Raw genomic sequence first — 22,966 nt, 5'->3', positions numbered from 1 at the left:
CTTTTCTGCTTTGAATCATTCGTTGTCAGAGATCCCCTTTTCCTTAACACTCAATATTTCCTCCACTATTTCTGCTTCCATCATTATCTTGATGCGATTTGAAAAAATAAACTTTGAATGTCCCCAGGGTTTTTAATTTTAGGAACATCTAGTTTCACATCTATTCTATAGAAAAAGGTAAAGGTCTAGATCTGATAAATAATTCTCAAGATTCTGAAGATTCTCTTTTATTCCCATATTTTTCATTGTAAGAAATGTTAATTTTCTTTGAAATATTTCATGCCTCAACACCATGCCCTATGATCTCCTTACTCAGAGCAGTTTTTCATCCATCCTGACTCAGCACAGAATGACAACTGCTAAATTATGTGGTGAACACTTAATCTATGTTAAATTATTAGTCCCAGATATAGTGATCCAGTGATCATCAGGTAAGGTATTGTTTTGTTTGTTTGTTTGTTTACCTTTTGCTGTAGTTTGTCATTGGAAATAGTGATTATGTTATAGATACTATTGAAGAACTGCCCTAGGAACATCATAGAAGTGGTTGTTTCAAAGTATGCATCCTCCTCCTCCTTCCTCTTCTTCTTCTTCCCCTACCATCTTCAACTGAAATTGTATATGTTCTATGTAAAAGCCAGTCATTAAATCATTACTTTTTTCTTCTGTACATAAATACATTAGAACTTTACTCACAGATATGTATTTGTGTGTGTATATATATATATATATATATATATATATATATATATACAAATGCATGTGTATTCATTAATATAGATATTCACACCAAAAAACAATAAGTTTAATAAAACATTTCAGATATACCCAGAAGATATAAATACATTTTAAACTATGATTTTTCTAGGGAACCTAGTTCAAGAGCTGTAATATTTGATGAAGTAAACCACATGAAGCAGCATGGTTTACAAGGGTAATAGTGTAAGTAATACTTCAACATTGTCAAATTTAATCCTCCCAATAGTCCTTGGAGATGAGTATGTAATCTGTTTAGGAACGTAATTATATTAAATATTTAAAACTATAGTTTTATAAAATTATATTTTTATGAACAAGATCTTATTGTATAAATATCTAGCAAATAATTAAATCTCAGAAATCTTAATGGTATTCAATGATTAGGTTTTATTCTTCAGCTAGGTAACTTTTATCAATTTTCATACTGGTGGATGACTCATTATCTCTCAATTCTCCCTTCTTTCTTTACATTGCTGCTTTTATGGAAATACCTGTTTCACAGATGAACAATGGAATAAGATGCAGTTCTTTTATAGACAGATGGAACCTGAACAAAGGCCACTTCTACTCAGATATTCTCATTTTTTAAAAAAATCTCACTTTGGCTTGCTGCTTATGAGAGGTCATGGATGGTAGAGCTAGAGGATTGTGAAATCCAAGTTTAACCATATTATTTCCTTGATCTTAATTTTTTTAAACAGTTTTTCACTTGTCATATATTGTTGACTAGGAACCTGAATCCTATACAGTTGCATTTTCACACTCTATTTAGTCATCCTAACATCAGCATCATTTTTACAGAGTTCTGATTATACTATAAATTAATGAATTAAAGTGAATCTTCAGCATTTTTCTTCATTAGCATCATGTTAGTGGTAGATATTGTTGTACTGAACTTTTTATGTTATGAAGAACAAATTACCTGATTTGAATTCTAATGCACATCATGCTTTGAAAGAAAATTCAAAATGTCAATGATTTCAAAGTCTATTTTATCTCTTCTTATTTTGGTAGATGAAGCTTCAGTCTATTACTGTAGACGATTCAGCCCTGCCTAGTTCCATGAAGATGTAGACATGTTTAATAAAGTATAGCCTTTGGTTTATTATTCAGGTATGATTACAGCCCTACCTAGTTCCATGAAGATGGTAGGCCTGTTTAATAAAGTATAGCCTTTGGTTTATTATTCAGGTATGATTACAACTCAGCCCTGCCTAGTTCCATGAAGATGGTAGACATGTTTAATAAAGTATAGCCTTCGGTTTATTATTCAGGTATGATTACAGCCCTGCCTAGTTCCATGAAGATGGTAGACATGTTTAATAAAGTATAGCCTTTGGTTTATTATTTAGGTATGATTACTAATGCCTTTCATACTTTACTACAGAAAACATTTAGAGAATGATGAAAGCTGAAATTTCAAATGTGATTCCTTTCCTAACACAAATAAATGGTTTTGTCTCAAATATTAAAAATTTTGGCTATTTTAAATTATATGTTAATTTCTACCTCAATTCAATGTGATATCTAACTATATTTTTCAAAAAATACTTCATTTGGAATAGTAATAAAATCAATTATGTTATTTTTGCATAAAGATGTACTATGTTATTAATGCTCATACTCTAAATTTGTATGATATATGTTTTTCTTATAATTGCAGAGTTTCATAAATACTCTATTCTTTCAAAGTCCTTTGGAGAATCATGCATAACCAGAGCTTTGTCAATGAGTTCATACTCCTGGGGCTTTCACAAAACCCACGAATTGAGAAAATATCATTTGTTTTATTTTTATTGGTCTATCTTGCAACTCTTGTGGGCAACATGATTATTGTGGTGACCATTGTCTACAGTCCTGCACTGCTGGGCTCTCCCATGTACTTCTTCTTGGCATTCCTGTCCTTCCTGGATGCTTGTGTCTCCTCTGTTGTCACACCAAAGATGATCGTGGACATGGTTTATGAGAGGAAGATCATCTCTTTTGAATGTTGTATGACACAGGTTTTTGCTGTGCACTTTCTTACTGCTGTGGAGGTCATTGTTCTCGCAGCCATGGCCTATGACCGTTATGTGGCCATTTGCAAGCCTTTACACTACTCTTTCATCATGAATCGGAGGCTCTGTGGCATTCTGGTGGGGGTAGCCTGGGCTGGAGGATTCTTGCATTCTATCATACAAATTGCCTTTACTTTGAAATTGCCCTTCTGTGGACCCAATGTCATTGACCATTTCATATGTGACTTGTTTCCGTTGTTGAAGCTTGCCTGCACTGACATACACATTTTTATCATTTTGGTGTTTGCCAACAGTGGGTCTATCTGCATCATTATATTCACCTTTTTGCTGGTTTCCTACGGTGTTATATTGTTCTCTCTGAGAGCCCACAGCTCAGAAGGGCGTCGTAAGGCTCTTTCTACCTGTGGATCCCATATTACTGTTGTAGTTTTTTTCTTTGTTCCCTGTATATTAATATATGCACGACCTACATCTGCATTTTCTTTTGAGAAAAATGTTTTTGTGTTTACAGATGTCTTGACACCACTGCTCAATCCTATGGTTTACACTTTCAGGAATAAGGAAATGATAAATGCCATCAGGAAAATGTGGAAGAGACTGATAATGGTTCCTGATAAATATTAAAATAGAAATAGCTCAGTTGACATATGTGCTTGCTTGTTTAAGAATGAGAACTTGAATCCTTACCACTAATGTCCAAAGCCAAGTATGGTAGATTGTTTTTAACCCACCATGGATGAAGCAGAACCAGGCAGGCTTACATTTGAATTGGACAACTAATTGCTGAATAGCACAGCTAGATCAAGACTGTCAATCACAGGTCTTTTCTCAAGGAAATGAGGTAGAGAAGAATATTCAGTGTCTCCTCATGTTCTTCTGGCATGTGCATGAGTTCCAGCATTGCATTCATGTTCACATACATTAACATAGGCACAAATCAAATAATTAATACTAGTGCATACTTAATATATACAACTTAATCTAAACAACAAATAAAACCATATTTACTTTGTGAAAGACCTCCTTATAGAGATGTATTTGAAACTATTTTATAGATTATGCATTAACATTGTATGTAAGAAATCCATTGTGAGATTACACTTATACAATATGAACTGAATGGTCAAATTGCCATATAAAAGTTAAAGTCCATTTCAATAAACTTATATACAATTTGAATTGGCTTCTCGAAAAGATGCTGTGAAGCCTCATATTAAATTTTATAGTTTCAGTATTGAATATATTTTATGAACTTATATAACAGTAAAATAAAAAACTCCATAACAGAATTAGGAGTAAAAATGTATAGCATTATATCCTTTTTTATAACTCATGAGTTGTATAGATTTTGGAGTCTAATTAATTTTGGAGTGGAATATATTTTCTTATTTGCAAATAATTTTAAACAATAAAGTTTTAAAGATAATAAAAAAGTAAAGTCAAGTGAACTATATACTCTCATAAATTTAAGCATTTTGAAAGAAATTTAACTACTAGAACACCTACTCTACTAAAATGGGTTGATGAAATAGTGCTGTCTTGAAATTGGGAGAAGAAAGAAACTGAAAATATGTTATCATATTTTTCCAATATTTCCTACATTCCAGAGCAACATAGGTTTCTTAGTGACACTGAGGTTATATAAACTAGAAATTCAGAGAAAGAAAAATTATTACAAACATTATATTATTTTTTAAATTTAGTATGTGAAGGCATGATTTTTTTCACACAGACTCTTAGTCTATATCCCTGGGTGGCTATGTAGACCCAACTGGATTTGTTTCACTAATTTTAAAACTGTTTCAGGGACTGGACCACCAACTAAAGAATACACAAGGAGGGACTCGTGATGCTGGCCACATATGTGGCATAGGATGGCCTTGTTGGACATCAGTGAGAGGAAAGGCTCTTGGGCCTGAGGGTATTCGATGCCTCAGTGTAGGGGAATGTCAGGGTGGGAAGATGGGAGGGGTGGGTGTGTGGGCGAGCACCCTCATAGGGGCAGGGGGAAGGGTGATAGGATAGAGGGTTTCAGAAGGGAAGACCTAGAAAAGGGAAAACATTTGAAATGTAAATAAAGAAAATATCCAATTAAAAAAAACTGTTTAAAACTACAGTTATATTCTCTTTCTTAACACATTTTCACACATTGTTGTTAACTTGCTATTCAATATGGTTCCTAAAAGAAACATAAAATAGATATCTTAGTAAAGTGGGTAGGAAAATGCCAAAACTTATTTAAAATGACAGTCATAGATACAAAAATGTTAGCGTCTGATTGCTTACAACTACTTAGTAAATATTACCTGATACTAAATATAATTCATGTCATGTGATTATTTTGTATTATGACACAGGAATAAAATTTAAACTAACAGAAAATAATCCTTGTGTCTTGAACACATTCATTCTAGAGTGCTAGTATTTGGAAGACTTTTTTGCTGCTGTTGCTGTTGTTTTTATGAATCATTTAAATCTGCATTTACTGTGGTATATTAATCAAACAAAAATACATAAACCATACTTTAAATCTGTTAAATGTACCAAGCTGTGAAAGTGCAATATTTCTCTTAAGCTGTCAACTCAAGCTCTGTCCCCTCACATTAAATATGCTTTAATATCATCTGCCCAGTACATGGAAAGAGAAAATATCTTTCATTCTTTAGACTTTATTTTCAGTTTTAAAGTTTTGACTCAAGCTTGGTCCTCTGACTTGTGGTTTAATTCCACTACTGAGAATATTAGATGATTGAAATTGATTCAAGTACCAGGCTAGCATGATCTAAAGAGTGGAGTATTTCTCAAAAATCAAGAGAGCTATGTATTCTTTTCTTTTCTATTTTTTTAATGCATTCTTGAGAGCAAGACTTATAAAGGAAGAAAAACTTTCAGTATTAACTAAATTCAGGAATAAGACAAGAGTGTCTATTCCCCCTATTTAACATTGTAAGGTAACTCAAGGAAATACTGTGTGGATAGTTAGTGACAGAACATGGAACCTTCAAGTTGATGAGTATCCAGATACACATGTAAGGGGATTTTTATTTAGGTTAACCTTTCAGCATGCGTGTGAGGATTTATCTCTATTAGGCTTATGTAATGACAAGTTTTGAGAATTTATTGCTGATGCCAAGAAATGCTTGCTGACAATAGCTTGGTATAGTTGTTCCCTGAAAGGCTCTACTAGAGCCTGACCAAAACAGATAAGGATGCTCACAGCCAACCATTGACTAAGCCCAGGCACCCCAAATGGAAGAACTAGAGGAATGACTGAAGGAGTTGAAGGGGATTCAATGCCATAGGAAGACAACATCAACTAACTGAACCATCCAGAGCTCCCAGGGACTAAACCACCAACCAAAGAGTATACATGGAGGGATCCTTGGCTCCAGATACATATATGTAGTAGAAGACGGCCTCATGTGGCATTAATAGGAGGGTCAGCCCTTGTTGCTGAGGAGGTTTGATGTCCCAGCATAGGAAGATGCTATAGCAGTGAGGCTGGAGTGGTGAGTGGGTGGAAGAGCACCCTCATAGAGGCAAAGGGGAGAGGGAATGGAGGGAGTTATGGGGGACTTGTGGAGGGGCAACTAGAGAAGGGGGATATCATTTGAAATGTGAACAAGTGAAATGATTAATTAAAGAAACACAGACATAAGAATGTACTTTTGTTTTAAACTCAGGTGTGGGCATGTGGGCCTGCTCCTGACTATCGTCAGCAGCTGAGTGTGATTTGCCTTGTGCTCTAGCAGAGGTGTGGTTTGGTTAGTTGTAGATAGTTCGGTGATTATGTGACATTTGGAATTCTGGGAACATTGCAGATAGTTTATAAATCCTAAGGCTCCAAAATGTAGGGTGGTTTGCAGCTTGTTAGTTGTCTTGATCAAAGAAAAAACAAAAGGAACAAAATTAGATTCAGAGATCTCTTTCTCTCCCTTTTTTCTCCTATCTAGTGATTGTGGGGGAAACTGGGGGTGGGAAAAAGAACTCACAAAGTAGCAAAAAGCAACTACAGTTTTATCTTGATTTTTGATATGGAAGAATCATTTGGCAATACTGTTCTCTGAGATTGAGTATCAAACAAACATATATATTAATCATTCTGCTTCTGCATTGTGGATTCAATATTATCTCCTACCTCTATCTCCTATTGTTATGACCTCCAACTATGAAGAACTTTATCACTAAACTGTGAACCACATGAAGCATTTCCTTAATTTGTTTACAGTTGTCATGAAGTTTCATAGCTTTTGAAATATTCTATAAAGAGCTATAATGGGGACCATTTGCATGATATATTTTTCCAAAATTGATTTGCATATTTACCATTGTGTTAGTCATTAGGTGTGGCCCAGAGTTAAGGTAAGTCTTCCCATCTCAAATGATTTAATTAAGAAAGGTGTACCCAGCTTCTTGAGCTTTACTTAATTTCAGACATAGTCAATTTGACAAGAAAGAATAACTATCATAATCATGTTCTGAGAACAATAATAAATTAGTATTTAAACATAATGGAATAATTCACTAGATGGCGAAACTTTCTAAACAGGAGAACATTCAGTCAGTGACATGGATGCATTAAAAACCTTGTACATTTAATTACTTTATGTGTATGACTGTTTTTCCTGCTTGTATGCATGTATACTATGTGTTTAGTGCTCACTGAGGTCAGATGTTAAGCACCTTGAAACTGGGGTTACAAATGGTTATGTGATGTTTATTGTTAGTCATCAACTGCAACTGGAATTAACTAAATCACAAGTCGCTGATGCCACCTGTAGAGGATTGTTTTTTTTTTTTTTTGAACTTTTTTATTAGATATTTTCTTTATTTATATGCAAATTTCTCCTTTCCCAGTTTCTCCTCCAACAAACAAACAAACAAACAAAACAACAAGAATAAACCCCTGTTGCCTCTCCCCTCCCCATGCCTGCCACCCGACCTTCTCCCACTTCTTGGCCCTGGCACTCTCAGAACTCCCAGGGTCTCAACTACTCACCAAGGACTTCACATGGTGGGTCTGATTGTTCTGGCAGCACATGTATAGTAGAGGATTGCAAATTCAATCATCAATAGGAGGAGAGAACCTCGGCCTTGTGAAGGTTCTGTGCCCCATTGTAGGGGAATGCTTTTCTTAATTAAATCATTTTAAGTGAGAAGGCCCACCATTAATACAGATGTTCTGAGGTAGGAAGGTTCTACTTTAGTTTGGGCCACACTTCCTGGTAGAAGCTTCTATAAAAGGCATGAAATGGAAGAAGGAAATGCTTGTTCTTTGTCTGCCTACCTTTGCTCTCTCTAATAAGTTAGTTTCTTCATTAGCATTAGAACCTACATTTTCAGGGTGGGGAGATACCAACTTATACTGAAGACCAGCTGAGACATGCAGCCTCTTGGACTGAAGAACTAACTACTGGGTGCTTTGACTTTCTTTCAGTTGGCAGCCATTGTTGGACTCACTTGAACCCAAATTCTAAGCTACTCTAGTGTGTGTGTGTGTGTGTGTGTGTGTGTGTGTGTGTGTGTGTGTGTGTGTGTGATTTGTGTAGAGACCCCTGGCTAATACCTTTGTGAGTTACAAACTAGAGGCTGAAAAGTAGACCATGCTTCTGCAAATGCAGTGAGTGCTATTCATCATTGAGCCATTTCTCCAGCACTATGGATATGTTTTTTTATAATTTATCTATGCCTACATTTAAAAATATAATTGAGCTTAAAAGATATAAAAAATAATAGAGATTTTAGAGGAAAGATCTCTGGAAGCTTAAACTTTGCTAGCAAAAGAAAAATGTCCAGGTCTGAACTAGAATCATAAAATATCTGCCCTAAGTGCAAGATCTAACAGAAATTGACAAAGCTGTAGTCTTTAGGGTGACAGGCCTTATCTCAAGTTTCAGGAAACCTACGCAACATTGTATACATGATAATGGTATTCTAAGCTTGAAAGCTATAAGACATCAGGAGTTATGTAGTGTTGTTCCATGATTTTTAAGGTCTATTTATTTTCTGTACATGAGTACATGGTTGCTCTTTTCAGATACAGCAGAGAAGGCATCAGATCCCATTACAAATCCCACTACAGAGCCACCACGTGGTTGCTGGGAATTGAATTCAGGACCTCTGGAAGAGCACTCAGTGCTCTTATCAGCTGAGCCATCTCTCTAGCTCCTTATTCATGGTTTTTGAGAGAAGCTGAGGCCACACAATATATGCAAAGACCAGGGCCACTGAAAGATTCTGTAGGGCTATTTGCTTGAATCTGTGAAAGTGAAGCCTAAGTTTTAGTGGTGACCCCAGGATGCTGGAAGATGGCAACAACATGGGACACACTCTGATGAAACTAACATGCAGGGAGGGTAGCTGGGGTGGAGAGAGTCTCCTTGTTCCATTGGCAGCAGAGATGGGTGGTGGGGGACACTATTACTGTTTTAGATCTCTGGTGAGTCATCACATATCAGAAAACAAGAAGCTGCAAGTTTGCTGTTGTTGGTGTTTGGGAATAGTCACACACTGATAGCAATATCAGATATGATGAAAGTCTATTGATCAATTAATCAGCTTAATAAAGGCTGATTGATCAGGACCACAGAGAGGACTTTAGAACCAAAGTGCGGTGTACCTCTGTTCTTAGGGCAGGCTTTTTATGGGAAAAGCTAGGGTCAAAAGTTCAAAAGGCAAGAAGGGAAGCAGTATTACATTTTGGCTAACTATACAAAGTATTATCAGCTGATTTTCAAGCTGATTGTTCCTACATAAATGGAGTTGTGGATAGTGAATTTCCAGAGTATTGAGAAAGCAGAGCATGAGTAATACAACCATAGCATTTTGGCCTACTAGCAGAATTTTTTTAGTGCCAGATACAATGATTAATTCTGGGAGGTAGATGAACTTCATTTCACTTTATGAGAAAAATGGAGGCTATATACAAAATGGTTACAATTATGTTAAAAGAAGCAAACCATATCACTATTTGCATTGTTCAGTTTGGGCGCTGCTTCATTCTTCTTATTCCTGGCTATCATACTATCCCTCCATTTTAGAATGGTAATGATAATTTGGTGCCTTATATTTGCTCATATTTACATTATGTGTTCCTTCCGAACATTCTTCTCTAATGACTAGTGTTTATATTTCAGAATACAGGCTATTGGAAAAAACAATCCTCAAAGCTGTTGCTTAGATATCAGATTTGCATTCTAGAATATTGAAGCAAATTATAAAATTTACCCACTGGTGTAATAGCAGCATGGCTGATTGAATAAAGGGTAATAAACCGTCTTTAGATTGCATGTTGCATAGGAGGGAATGCATATTATGATGTAAACATGCTGAAAGCCTATGGTTTGTGAAGTCACAGGCCTTGGTGGGAATATGCTGCAATGGTTTTGCTAAATAGAGAAGGCATCAAAGTGCCACGTGAATATTTCTATTTATACATATTAACTACTGGATCTATTAATCTTGGATAAAGAAGCTTCTTTTTGTAGCAGAGAAGTGTTATTGCAGAGACATACAACTCTTGAAAAGATTGAGAAGATTAATTATTTGATGCTTACTCCTTTTTTAATTAGATATTTTCTTTATTCACATTTCAAATGTTCTCCCCTTTCCTGGTTTCCCCTCCAACAAAGCCCCCTATTCCCTCTCCCTTCCCCCTGCCCACCTGCCCACTATCTCTTGCTTCCTGACCCTGGCATTCCCCTACACTGGAGCATAGAGCCTTCACGGGACCAAGGACCTCTCCTCCCATTGATGACCAACAAGGCCATCCTCTGCTACATGTACAGTTGGAACCATGAGTCCCACCGTGTGATGCTTACTCCTACATGGACCAGATTTATATCATCACCTCCAAGACCAGTGAATATCATAGACAGAAAAAAGTATAGAACTGGAAGGGTAAGCAGGAATGCTATGATCTATTTTCTTCTGAATATGAGTTAACCATTGAAATAATAAAGACATTACCTGTGTATACTTGTACAAGTCTGGGCCATTCAATGATCCATCTTGGATAGTGGAGGCAAGTGCTTGGGAGTCCCCACCTATGGCTGGGATGATAGAGACAGGCAGTTAGTTGTTGCTGATGAAAGGGTGTTATTTTATTTATTTTTTTACCAGTAAGTTTCCCTTGCTCCAGTAAGTAACTCCATATTCATCTTCATTCAAGTAACTCTAATTAAAAACTGTTTTTTAAAGGCATGAGTGTGGTTCTTTATAGTTGGAAGAGAAAGAGGGTGAGCACTACTGGGAGGAGTATAAGAGAGATGTATTAGTGGTCAATAGTATAATAATTTTATGAGTACATATATGAACTTGTATAAAAGTATATAAAAACAAAGCATTCTTATAGGAAATATATAATGTTCCTATCAATATATACATCTTCATATACTTAAAAGGAAAATGTTCTTTAATGTAAAGTCCTTTCTTGGTTTTCCCAAAGTAATACATGTTTAACTTAAAAGATTTATTGAAAAATTCCTTGTGAGAGAAGATTTGCTTAAAATCAGTACATAAACACCATATTCCATATGTTATGAAACAGGGTTTGTTCCTGAACCATGATGAGAACAACATTATTAAATAGAATTCACAGAAAAAATTTAAAAGTACAACCTAACTTTGCAGGTGCTTATAAGTATTAACCAGTGAAGGAAGTGAAAAGGTGGACAGAAGTATATCTTGGAATCTCATGGGGGCAGAAAAATTTCAAATCCTTGGGGTATCCATAATCAATCTCATAGATTTGTTATGTCTCAGGGAAATACCTTTAAATTCCTGTAGCAGTGAAGGAGGAACTTAGATGGATTCATTTTCTATCACTTGGAGATCAGGATGAATACTCTCCTTGTGAAGCAGAGATAATATTACCCAACTAATTGCTAACATTCTTCTTAATTCTCTGCCAGCAGAGTATTTCTGATCACAACTGAATGTACCCTCTGCAATAGAGATTAGAAGATGGCTCTCATCAAATTTTTCACACAACTGATCCATGGGAAAGCACATAAGGTATAATTTTCACCTTCATAGATGATTTAAATCGTGATAAAGTGAAAACATGTGGATGTTATGTTCTAGAAACTATAAATAATTTGCTTCATAAATGTGTTCTTTTTCTTTTTTACTTTTTATTGGTTATTTTATTTCTTTGCATTTCAAATGGCCCCCTTCCTGGTTTCCCCTCTGCAAACCACCCATCTCATCCCCTTCTCCGTTGCCTCTATGAGGGAAGCCACCTACCCCCTCCCACCTCAAGAGAGTTGTATAAACTCTTTTGCTCAAAATTCCTTAACTCAGTAGAGTTATATGATTAAAGTCAATGGAAACAAATATAGATAAAATGATTCATGATAAGCCTAGAAAGCAGCACTTCACATATAATAATGGTACACGTGCCCAGACTGCTCATCAGGAGATCTTAAATTACAAATCCCTTCCCTTCCCTTCCCTTCCCTCTCCTTCCCTTCTCTTCCTTTCCCTTCTCATCCCTTCCTATTTCCTTCCCATTTCCTTTCCTTTCCCTTTCTTTCATTTTTCTTTTCTTCCTTCCAAGGAAGTCCCTTTCCTTAATTCATTTTGAACATTTTTTTAAATTAATGAAATTTAATACTTTTTAGTGTTTTATCAAATTGAAACCATTTAACTCAAAAATATAACATGACTTTATTTTTGTACTTTCCAATAACAGTTTTTCCACATATGTGTGCAATCTATTTGTTTAAACACCCTTCTGAAGCTTGAACTTAAAGGAAGTATCGCTAGTGCTTGTATAAAGAACATTGATATAGACAAAATAAAATGAAGTGCTGATGTGTGTACAGTTACTGAGTGTGAATATAAAGTACTCTATTTCCAAAAAATACAGACTAACCTATGTTACTTGGAAAGAGAAGAAAGAAAATTATGACTCAATTACAGAGTTAAATCTGATTTAACCTTGTCTATTTAATTTCACCTCAGCATTAGGATTCTTTCTCAGAATGTTGAGGAAAATTGAAAGTGGCCTGTAGAGGACTCCAAGGCCACTCATAAGTCTAAGGCTCAGGGGATAGCTCAGTGACCACAGTTTTTGCTATGAGGGACCAGCAACAGGAACAGCTTTAGAATATCCAATAGAATGACTATTAGGGAAAAGGTCATGCACTGTTTTAGGAAAAATACAAGGAGAATGAAATAATAACTAGAGTAGTATATGGACTTGAAACTGAAGATTGCATGGAGTTAAAACATGGTCAGGGTCCACAGTATAGCCTTTTATGGAAAGATTGTCAGAGCTTAAGTGTTGATGTAAGATGCTGTGTTATTTCAGTGTACTAACTCTATAACATCCGAAAAGTCTATAACATGTGGAAAGCTCACCAACTTCTAAAGAATTTTAAAGAAAATGTGATATCATGGATTTTAATCTGGATGTATTTTAACCTCAATTACAACATATTTATTACAAGAGCCTATTTTTTATTTTGTAAATTGTATTTATTTTTATTAATCATTTTATTGGTTTACATTTCAAATGATATTCCCTTCCTAGTTACCCCTCCACCAAACCCCTATTCCATTCCCCCTCCCCCTTACCTCTGTGAAGGTGCTCCTCCATCCATTCACCTAATCCCACCTCACCTCTCTAGCATCTTCCTATGCTTGGGCATCAAGCCTCCCTCCCCTCCCATTAATGTCAGATAAGTCCATCCTCTGCTACATATGTATCTGGAGTCCTGGCTCCCTCCATGTATACTCTTTTGTTGGTGTTTTAGTCCCTATGAGCCTTGTGTGGTCCAGTTAGTTGATAGTGTTCTTCTTACCGGGTTGCAATGGCCTTCAGCTACGTTAGTCCTTCCCTTAGATCTTCCATTGGGGTCCTTGAGCTCAGTCTGATGGTTGGCGGTAAGTATCCCTATCCGTATTGGTCAGGTGCTGGTAGAACTTTTCAGAGAACAACTGTATCAGGTCCCTGTCAGCAAGTGTTACTTACTTGCCTTCAGCAATAGTATGGGTGTTTGGTGTCTGCAGATGAGATGGATCCCTAGGTGAGGCAGTCTCTGAATAGCCTTTTCTTCAGTCTCTGTTCCAGTTTTTGTTCCTGTTATTCGTTTGGACAGGAATATTTCTGGGTTAAAAATTTTGAGATGCATGTGTGGCCCCATCCCTCTACTGGGGGCCATGCCTGTTTACTGGAGGTGGACTCTTTTAGTCAAAATACAACCTGGAAGAGGATATAGTTTTATATTTTCCTTTCTAGATTATAAGATGTGTTTAAAATATCTGTAGATGAACAGTTAATTTTCTTTTTAATAAAAATAGTATTAAAATACTTCCTTTGATGTTCTCCTATTACCAGGGTTTTAATACAGTATCATGTGAAAGTAACTACAATAGTCTTACATAATCATCCTCATTGTTGATCTTTTAGATATTTTTACATTTCTAGTACCTTCAAGGAATGGTTTATTTTTATTTTATTTGTATGAGTAAGTGGGACACACATATGTGTACCAAGAGTGTGTCTGGTACTTAAGGAGGTCATGAGAGAACTCCAGGAGCTGGAGTTCTTTAACTCCAGTTAAAGATCATCTTGAGACATTATAAAGGTGCTAGGAGACAAACTGAGCTATTCTACAAGAGGAAAAAGTTCTCTTAACCTCTAAGAAAAATATTCAAGCTATTTTTCAATATTTTTGACATATTCTAAGTAAACTTTCTTAATAAGATTTTGTTTTCACAATTACATTTTAATTTTGAAATTTATTCAAATTAATTCAAATTTATGGTTGGAGTTATGAGTTTATATTACTGTAAGTGTTTATAGTTTTAGCTATTGACTGAAGAATTTGAAAAATAAAGAAAAATAATTTTACACATGTATTAAATATATTGATTCAAGTAAATTATTAAATTAGTAAAGTTTTTTAAGTGTTATTTAAAGAGACATCTTAAAGAAAAATCTTTTTAATGATTCAAATTTTTATCTAAGTTTGTATATGCAGATAGTGTTTAAACTATTATTATTCTTATATTAATATTCTTATATTCTTTTTTATTTAGAGTTTGTATAATATGTTTATAAAAATATGGATTCGGCCAGTTGTAGTAGCATACGTTTGGAATGAAGAGAGGAAGTCATTCTAGGTTACATGATGAGTTTGAGTCCAGGCTGGGCTATTATCAGATGTTGCCAGTCCCTCACCAAAATAGTGACCTAACATCTTGTATTAAATGGACCAACATGCTTCATGTGTGTCATTTTGTTCCTATATTCCTATTATACATAAAGCTACTTTGCTAAATGTTATTAAATATATACCAGTTATTCTTTGAGAATTTCATGCATGTATATAATATATTTTGGTCATATCTGTTTCTTGTTCTCAACCCTCACATGTGACCCAGACTAACTAAGAAGCAGAAGGTGATTTTTGTTTCACAATTTATTTGATCTACATTTAAATTCATGTACTTAAGACATTATAGAAAGTTGTAGGGTTTTACACATGTAGTTTCTTAATATTGCCTACTGCTTTACTATGCATGCATTAATAAGGATTATTAACTATAGATATGTTAATTTTAAGTACATAAAATTATTCAATTTAACTGAGCTTTCAACTATTCAGAAGATAATACCTCCTAGTAGCTGTCCTGGCCCTCTGGCCCTTATAAACATTCTGCCCCACTCTCTGCAGGGATCACTGAGTCTATAGTCTATGAGTTATATTACATTATGTTACAATTTATTATGTTGTAGATGTATCAAGCTGAATTGAGCAGTGAGTTGTTTTCTGCATTTCGACTAGTTGTGAACTTTTTAAATTGCATCCACATGGTGCAAAAACATTCGTGATTCTGTTTATACTACAGTTTGTGTTATATAAATTAATATCTAATCTAAGACTACTACTATGCAATCATAATCCATACTCTTTTCAAAATGGATGTCTCCTGAAAATTTGGAAATAGCTTTATTGGGAAAATAGTACTGACATTTTGTTTAGAATTAATGGTCATTCTAAGTAGAACAAGAAAATGAAGTTAAGATATACTTAATTTTGAAAGTTAGCATAAGGTCTGTTTTCATTGGAACATCCTGTTAAATTTGTTTTATTTGAACAACAAAACTATCTGATTTATGAATACCTGTGAATGTATATGAGGGACTTCATACTAAACCATTGATTATTATTTTTATATTATAAACTTGAAATTTATTTATTATTCTCATATATTTATTAAGAACATTAAAAATTATTGTGCATTGAAACCATGTTATTTTTTAAAAATTTATTCTCACATACTATACATCCTGATAACAGTTTCCTCTCCCTACATTCCTTTCAGTGCCACAACTCAAGACCCTATCTTATAGAATCCTATCAGACTATAGTCATTGTGAGAAATGCTTAGTTTCATTTTGATATTTCATGCATGCATGAAATGCTATCTCCTTACTCATGGAAGTCTTCATCTATCATGTTTTGGCTTTGAATAACAATGGGTAAATTATATTATATAATTCTATATAATTCTATAGTGACCTTCTTAGTATATTTAAGTGATGATTGTTTAGTAGCCCTACATGGTTCATTTTGTTTAGGATGTTATTTGTTATAGTTGGCTTTCATTTGGGAGTTGATAAAGAGTTCATAAGCTGGTGAAAGAAGTGATCTAAGACTATCAAGATAAATGCTGTTTTACAATAAGCGTGCATATCCTTGTGATAGAATTTAATATGTAGAATTCTTCTGTTCATTTTATTTTGCAAACAATAAAGCTGCCATGTACTTAGTTCTTTCGACATACACATGTCTTTTATCATAGATTTTTTCTTTTGTTTTGTTTTGTTTGTTTTTTGAGACAAGGTTTCTATGTATAGCCCTGGCTAACCTGGAACTCACTCTGTATAGACCAGGCTAGGCTCGAACTCAGAAATCTGCCTGTCTCTGCCTCCCAAGTGCTGGGATTAAAGGGATGTGCCACCATTGCCCATCTTACTCACAGATTTTAACAATGAATATAAATATTCATTTAAATACCTATGTATGTATATATTCATATACAAAATTATATTTTATTGATACATTTTGATTGTGTATGCAGAAGATGTCTGTGACAATACAAGAGCTGTAATATTTACCTAATTGATTCCTGGAAAGTTCTCTTGTTTGTAATGCAGCTGTGTTTTCAAATGACTTAACTATTCCTACCATTGTAATGAAATGCGACCTTGAGAAACTTTTTGACATTTTAAAATTTGACCTTCTTTGTCATCCTTAAATATTACCAGGTAAGTTTGTAGTAGATTTGTATAATTTTAAACCATATATTTTATCAATTTATATTTATTCAAATGAGATGAATTGTATAAATGTCTAATAAATAAGCCTCAAGGATATAAATTACAATCAGTGAATTATTTCTTTTCTTCAGTTATGTGGTTTTCTACAATTGCATGTTGGAGGTGACTTCATTCTCTTCTGATTTTCCATCATTTACTCAATTGCTCTAAGCAAGTTGTGACATTCACATGTGGACAAAGTAATATGATACCTTATTAGAGAAAGGGACCCTGTTTCAAGACTACTCATTTTTTTTGAGAAAAAAATGTTTTATTTGTCCTTTTTGATCCTAAGAAGAATTCCAGTGTCTCCTAAAATCCCAACTATGCTCCAATTGTTTCTTTAAACTTACGACCTGTAGTTAAACGTTTGCACCAAGAAAAAAGCAACATTAATTTATGACACTATTGACTAGGGGATTAAGTTCCAAGTGGTGACTTTTTATGTATTCTTTCAACTAGTTGTCATGACAACAGCATAATTTTCTGAAGTTCTGGTCACATTTTAAAATGATGTCCTAAAAGTGAAATTTCAACTACTTCAACAGATATGTCACACGTAGTGCTATTGTCTTTTCTGTTTTATGAAGAATAGATTCATCCTTCTGAAGTTCTAGTCCACTTCATACTTTGGAACACAATTTCAGTGTAGCATAGCCAGGATTTCCAAATATACCCTAAAACACAGTTTACCTGTCTTTCTGTTGGTAAAAGGGCAGTGGCATGACCACTCACTCTACACTCTGCATCTGATCCTCATGCCATACAGAAAGAGGGTAAGAAGAATAAATTGTGGTCTTTGGTTTATAATTAGGGTATGGACTCAAAATGTCTCTCAATATTTTACTTTCAAAAATCATTATAGTTTGACAATTTGAAGATGAATTATTTTTACTCTATAACCAAATTAGATTTATTCCTGCCCCAATATTTAAAATGTGGCTATTTCAAGTATTCAAAAGAATGTTTTCTACCTCAATTTATGTAATAATCAACAATACCCTTAAAATATTTCTAATATTGTTTTAATAGTAAAAAATAAATGAAGAGAATTTTATATAATGATGCACCAGCTAGGTTAGTGGTAATAGTATAATCTTGTCTATAGTATAATCATTTTTTTCACAATTACAGATGTAGATGAACAGATGTATTTTTGACTGTATTTTTGAGAATCATGAAAAACCAGAGCTTTGTCACTGAGTTTTTACTCCTGGGACTTTCACAGAATCCAAAAGTTCAGAAAATAGTATTTGTTGTGTTTTTGTTTGTCTACATTGCAACCGTTGGGGGCAACATGATAATTGTTGTTACCATTATATATAGTCGTGCACTTCTGGGCTCCCCCATGTACTTCTTCCTGGCATTCCTGTCCTTTCTGGATGCATGCGTTTCCTCTGTCATCACACCAAAGATAACTGTGGACTTGCTTTATGAAAGGAGAATCATTTCTTTTGAAGGTTGCATGGCACAAGTCTTTGCTGTGCACTTCTTTACTGGGGTAGAGGTGATTGTCTTGATATCCATGGCCTATGACCGCTTTGTGGCCATTTGCAAGCCTTTGTACTACTCTTCCATCATGAACAGGAGGCTCTGTGGAAGTCTGGTGGGGATGGCCTGGACAGGGGGCTTCTTGCATTCTACCATACAAATTATCTTCATTTTGCGCCTGCCCTTTTGTGGCCCCAATGTCATTGACCATTTCTTGTGTGACTTGTTCCCATTACTGCAGCTTGCTTGCACTGACACGCACATTTTTGCCATTTTGGTGTTTGCTAACAGTGGATCCTTCTGTATCATTATTTTTTCCTTGTTGCTCGTTTCCTACGGTGTCATCTTGTTCTCGTTGAGAACCCACAGTTCTGAAGGAAGACGTAAAGCTCTTTCTACCTGTGGGTCCCACATTACTGTGGTAGTTTTGTTCTTTGTGCCATGTATAATAATATATGCAAGGCCCACATCTGCCTTTTTCTCTGAAAAAAACATGTTTTTATTTGCTACCATCCTGACACCATTGCTAAATCCTATGATTTACACTTTCAGGAATAAGGAAATGAAGAATTCCATAAAGAAAATGTGGAAAGGATTGATATTGGATTATAGTATATCTTAAAATACTAAATAATTATGCTTGGTAGATGATTCAGTGGGTTAGGGTACTTCTTGTGTAAGCATAAGGAACTGATTTTAGATTCCTAGCATACAAAAGCCAAGCATGTTATCAAAACTGAAACCCAGTACTGGTGAAGTGGACATGGTCCGTTTCCACTTAGCTCACTGGACTTTATTTTTTTAAAAAAAAATCTAAAAGTTCAGATAGAAACTTTATCTCAAGGAAAAAATATATTAGAGATTATTTGTAGATACTTATTTCACTCCTTTGGACTCTGCACAGATGCTTAGGGATATGTACATTCTCCTCTACCACTGTACATACACACATGCATGCACACACACACACACACGCACACATACACACATGCACACACACACACATACACACATGCACACACACATACACACATGCACACACACACATACACACATGCACACACACACACGGGGGCAATTACTTAATTACATTTGAGTAAGTTAATATTTAAAGAACAAAGGAGTCAATATTTGCTATATTAAGTACTTTAAAATTAATTCATTTTTTTGAAGGAACTAGTGCCATTCTTTAGAAAATGTATTAACAATGAGGGTTGAAAATTGATTGATCATACTTTCCCTATAACCTGACTTCTAAGTTTTGTCAATGAACGCTAAAACCAGTTCAAATTTAATACTCCATAAATCTAAAAACAAAACAAATAAAAACAAAGAAATTTATCTATGAGTATGCTTGCCATTCAATATCAGCTTTAACAAAATATCTGTTGAAAAATATGTGTGTTTAAAAATAGAAATAAAAAAATACTGAAAATATCTTGCCATAAGTAATTGTTATCATTAGAACCTAGAATTGCAAAGAAAGGGAAATAAACTGAATCTGGAATCTAGGTGTTCTGTATCATTTGAATTGAGTAATTAAGTTCTTCCATTAACATTTGCAATTTGAGTTACTTTTCAATTTCTTAACATATAAAATACGATTTGACAAACTTGATTATGGTTCAGTTTCTCCTGTGAATATCTGATTCCAGTGGATTCTGTAACCTATTTCAGGGAGAAATACCTACTGCTTTCTACTATGGAATCCCAACTAAAGTATTAAATATTGCTTTTTGGAAGCAATGGGACTAAGATGCTAACAAAGTAAGCACATATTTATCACCTCTTACACAGGGAATAGAAATCAGAGAAATCATATTTGGCAGTAATTTTTGAAAGAGTAAAGTTTTTAGTTTTTTGGTAATTTTAATTTTCACAATTTTGTGTGTTCAAATAAAAAATACATCTAGATAATTGTAAAAGATCATTGAAGACAAAAAGCATAAAACCAGAAAATAGAGGAGCTGTGAAATGCTCTCTTCTAGAAATGACATGCTTATTGCATTTATGAGCTCATGGTAGCTGTGGTCACTTATACAAGACTTGCATAAGGTCAAACCAAGGAAATATTTTATTAGCGTGTAGGAGGATAGGATCCTGAAACGTCATCTTTGTCTGAGGAGCTATTGGCTATTGATGGTATATGGGGCAAGGAGAGTTACTTTTCTTTACTTTTTTTTCCCAGTTGCCACAAACATTCTAATATCTGTGATGTACTTTTTTAACAGGAAAATATATTTTCTTTCTTATTTATTTATTTATTTATTTATTATTTTATTTGTTTATATTTCAAATGCTATCCCCCTTCTTGGTCTCCCGTCCATGAACTCCCCATTCCAACCTCTCCTCTTTGCCTCTGAGAGGGTATTCTTTCACCCATCCACCTACTCCCATCTTACTTCTCTATCATCCTCATTTCCTGGAACATCAACCTTCCACAGTACCAAGGGCCTTCCCTCCTACTGATGCCATATGAAGGAATCCTTTGCTACATATGTAGTAGGAGCCATGGACCTTCCCATGTGTACTCTTTGGTTAGTGGTTTGGTCCCTGAGAGCTCTGAGGTGTCTGGTTAATTGATATTGTTGTTCTTCCTATGAGGTTGCAATTTCCTTCAACTCCTTCAGTCCTTCTCCAAGCTCTTCCATTAAGGTACCAGGGTACAGTCCAATGGTTGGCTCTAATTATCTGCATCTGTCTTACTCAGGTGCTGGTAAAGTCTCTCAGAGGACAGCCATACCAGATTCCTTTCTGCAAACACATGTTGGCATCAGCAATAGTGTCAGGGTTTGGTGTCTGTGGATGAAATTGATCCCAAGGTGAGACAGTCTCTGGACAGTCTTTCCTTCAGTCTCTGCTCCAGTTTTGTTTCTGAATTTCTCTTAGACAGGGGCAATTCTGGGTTAAAACATTTTAGATGGGTGGGTGGCCCCATTTCTCCACTTGGGGCCATATCTATCTTCTAGAGGTGGTCTCTTCAGGGTCTGTCTCCCTGTTGTTGGGTATTTCAGCTTATGTCATCTCTGTTGGCTCCTGGAAGCCTCTCATATCCCTGGAATCTGAGGCTTTCTAATGGTTCCCCAAGTTACCCTCCTCCAGCAGTACTTATTTCTGTATGTTCTTCTGGCCCTATGGACTTCTCTCCATACCTGGTCCTGCCTCCTATTTTTTTCCTCCTCCTTCCCTCTCCCACCCAGATCTCTCCTTTTTCTGCCTCCCATGATTATTTTATTCCCCCTTCTAAGTGGATTTGAAGCCTCCACACTTTGGCCTTCCTTCTTGTTAATCTTCATATGTCCTTTGAGTTATTTCATAAGTATTCTGAGTATCCTTTGGGGGTCTGTGTTACCTCACTCAGGATATTTTCTAGTTCCATTCAGCTATATTACTCCTGGGCATATACTGAAAAGATGTTCCAACATATAACAAGGATACATGCTCCACTACATTCATAGCAGCCTTATTTATAATAGCCAGAAGCTGGAAATAATCCAGATGCCCTTCATCAGAAGAATGGATACAGAAAATGTGGTACATTTACACAATGGAATACTACTCAGCTATTAAAAATGATGACATCATGAACTTTGTAGGCAAATGAATGGAGTTACTTTTCTTTCGAATGTGGTAACTGATATTTTTCCTATGCCCCAGTTGATGACCACATGGTTATGCATTTATTGGTAGCACTAATTAAAATAATTTGGACAAACAAATAAACTTCTATAAAAATGAAGACATGAAGTTTGGAGGAAGATATAAGAGAGTTCAAGGAGGAGTGGGAGGTAAATATGGTAAATGAACATTTTATATGTGTATATAGCGTAATAATTATAAATAAAATTAAATGTTTAAAAGTTCTTTATTTTATATTCCTGAGTCAAAATACACATATATATCTTCAATTAGAAAATTTGTGAAGGATTACAATTTGGGTCTAAAACTTAGTCTGAACCAAGTGTATAGATCACATCAGACTGGATGTGTAACAAAAGTTTTTGAACATGCTAGTTTGATACTGCCTTTTACATAATTTCCTTGCTTACCATCTGTCTGTTTCATGGCCCAAATTACATTTGATTTTTTAAAAAGTATTTCCTACACATATACTGAATTACATCATTTCCACAAGTCTTTCTCACTTCTCCAAGTTCTCCTATGTCCCTACATTTCCTTCCAAATTTATGAGCTTTTTTGAAATTATGTTTTAAAACACACACTGTATATATTATATATAAAATTGTGTGTGTATGTGTGTGTGTATGTCGCGACCACCTGCCAGCAGGAAGGAGGACGACAACAGCAGGATTCTTCTCAACCACACTTTATTAGGAGCGCCCAAGTTTTATGCGAGAGAAGG

The 22,966-nt window shown here is 35.0% G+C and overlaps 2 protein-coding genes across 2 annotated transcripts; both read left to right on the top strand.

Moving 5' to 3' along the window:
- Window positions 1-2,465: 2,465 nt before the first annotated feature.
- LOC116092186 (olfactory receptor 4C15-like) lies at window positions 2,466-3,401 on the top strand. The gene has a single exon (XM_031373535.1). It carries the CDS (start codon window positions 2,466-2,468, stop codon window positions 3,399-3,401), a length of 936 nt encoding a protein of 311 aa, XP_031229395.1.
- An 8,191-nt stretch (window positions 3,402-11,592) lies between these two features.
- Window positions 11,593-19,225, top strand: LOC116092185 (olfactory receptor 4C15-like). The gene is made up of 3 exons (XM_031373534.1): window positions 11,593-11,792; window positions 16,951-17,061; window positions 18,247-19,225. Exon 3 carries the CDS (start codon window positions 18,290-18,292, stop codon window positions 19,223-19,225), a length of 936 nt encoding a protein of 311 aa, XP_031229394.1. The 5' UTR covers window positions 11,593-11,792; window positions 16,951-17,061; window positions 18,247-18,289.
- The last annotated feature ends 3,741 nt before the right edge of the window (window positions 19,226-22,966 follow it).

This window comes from Mastomys coucha, unplaced genomic scaffold (genome assembly GCF_008632895.1).
Source record: "Mastomys coucha isolate ucsf_1 unplaced genomic scaffold, UCSF_Mcou_1 pScaffold15, whole genome shotgun sequence".
NCBI lineage: Eukaryota > Metazoa > Chordata > Mammalia > Rodentia > Muridae > Mastomys > Mastomys coucha.
The sequence above is the reverse complement of the archived record's forward strand: the minus strand, read 5'-3'. Positions and strand labels throughout refer to the sequence as shown.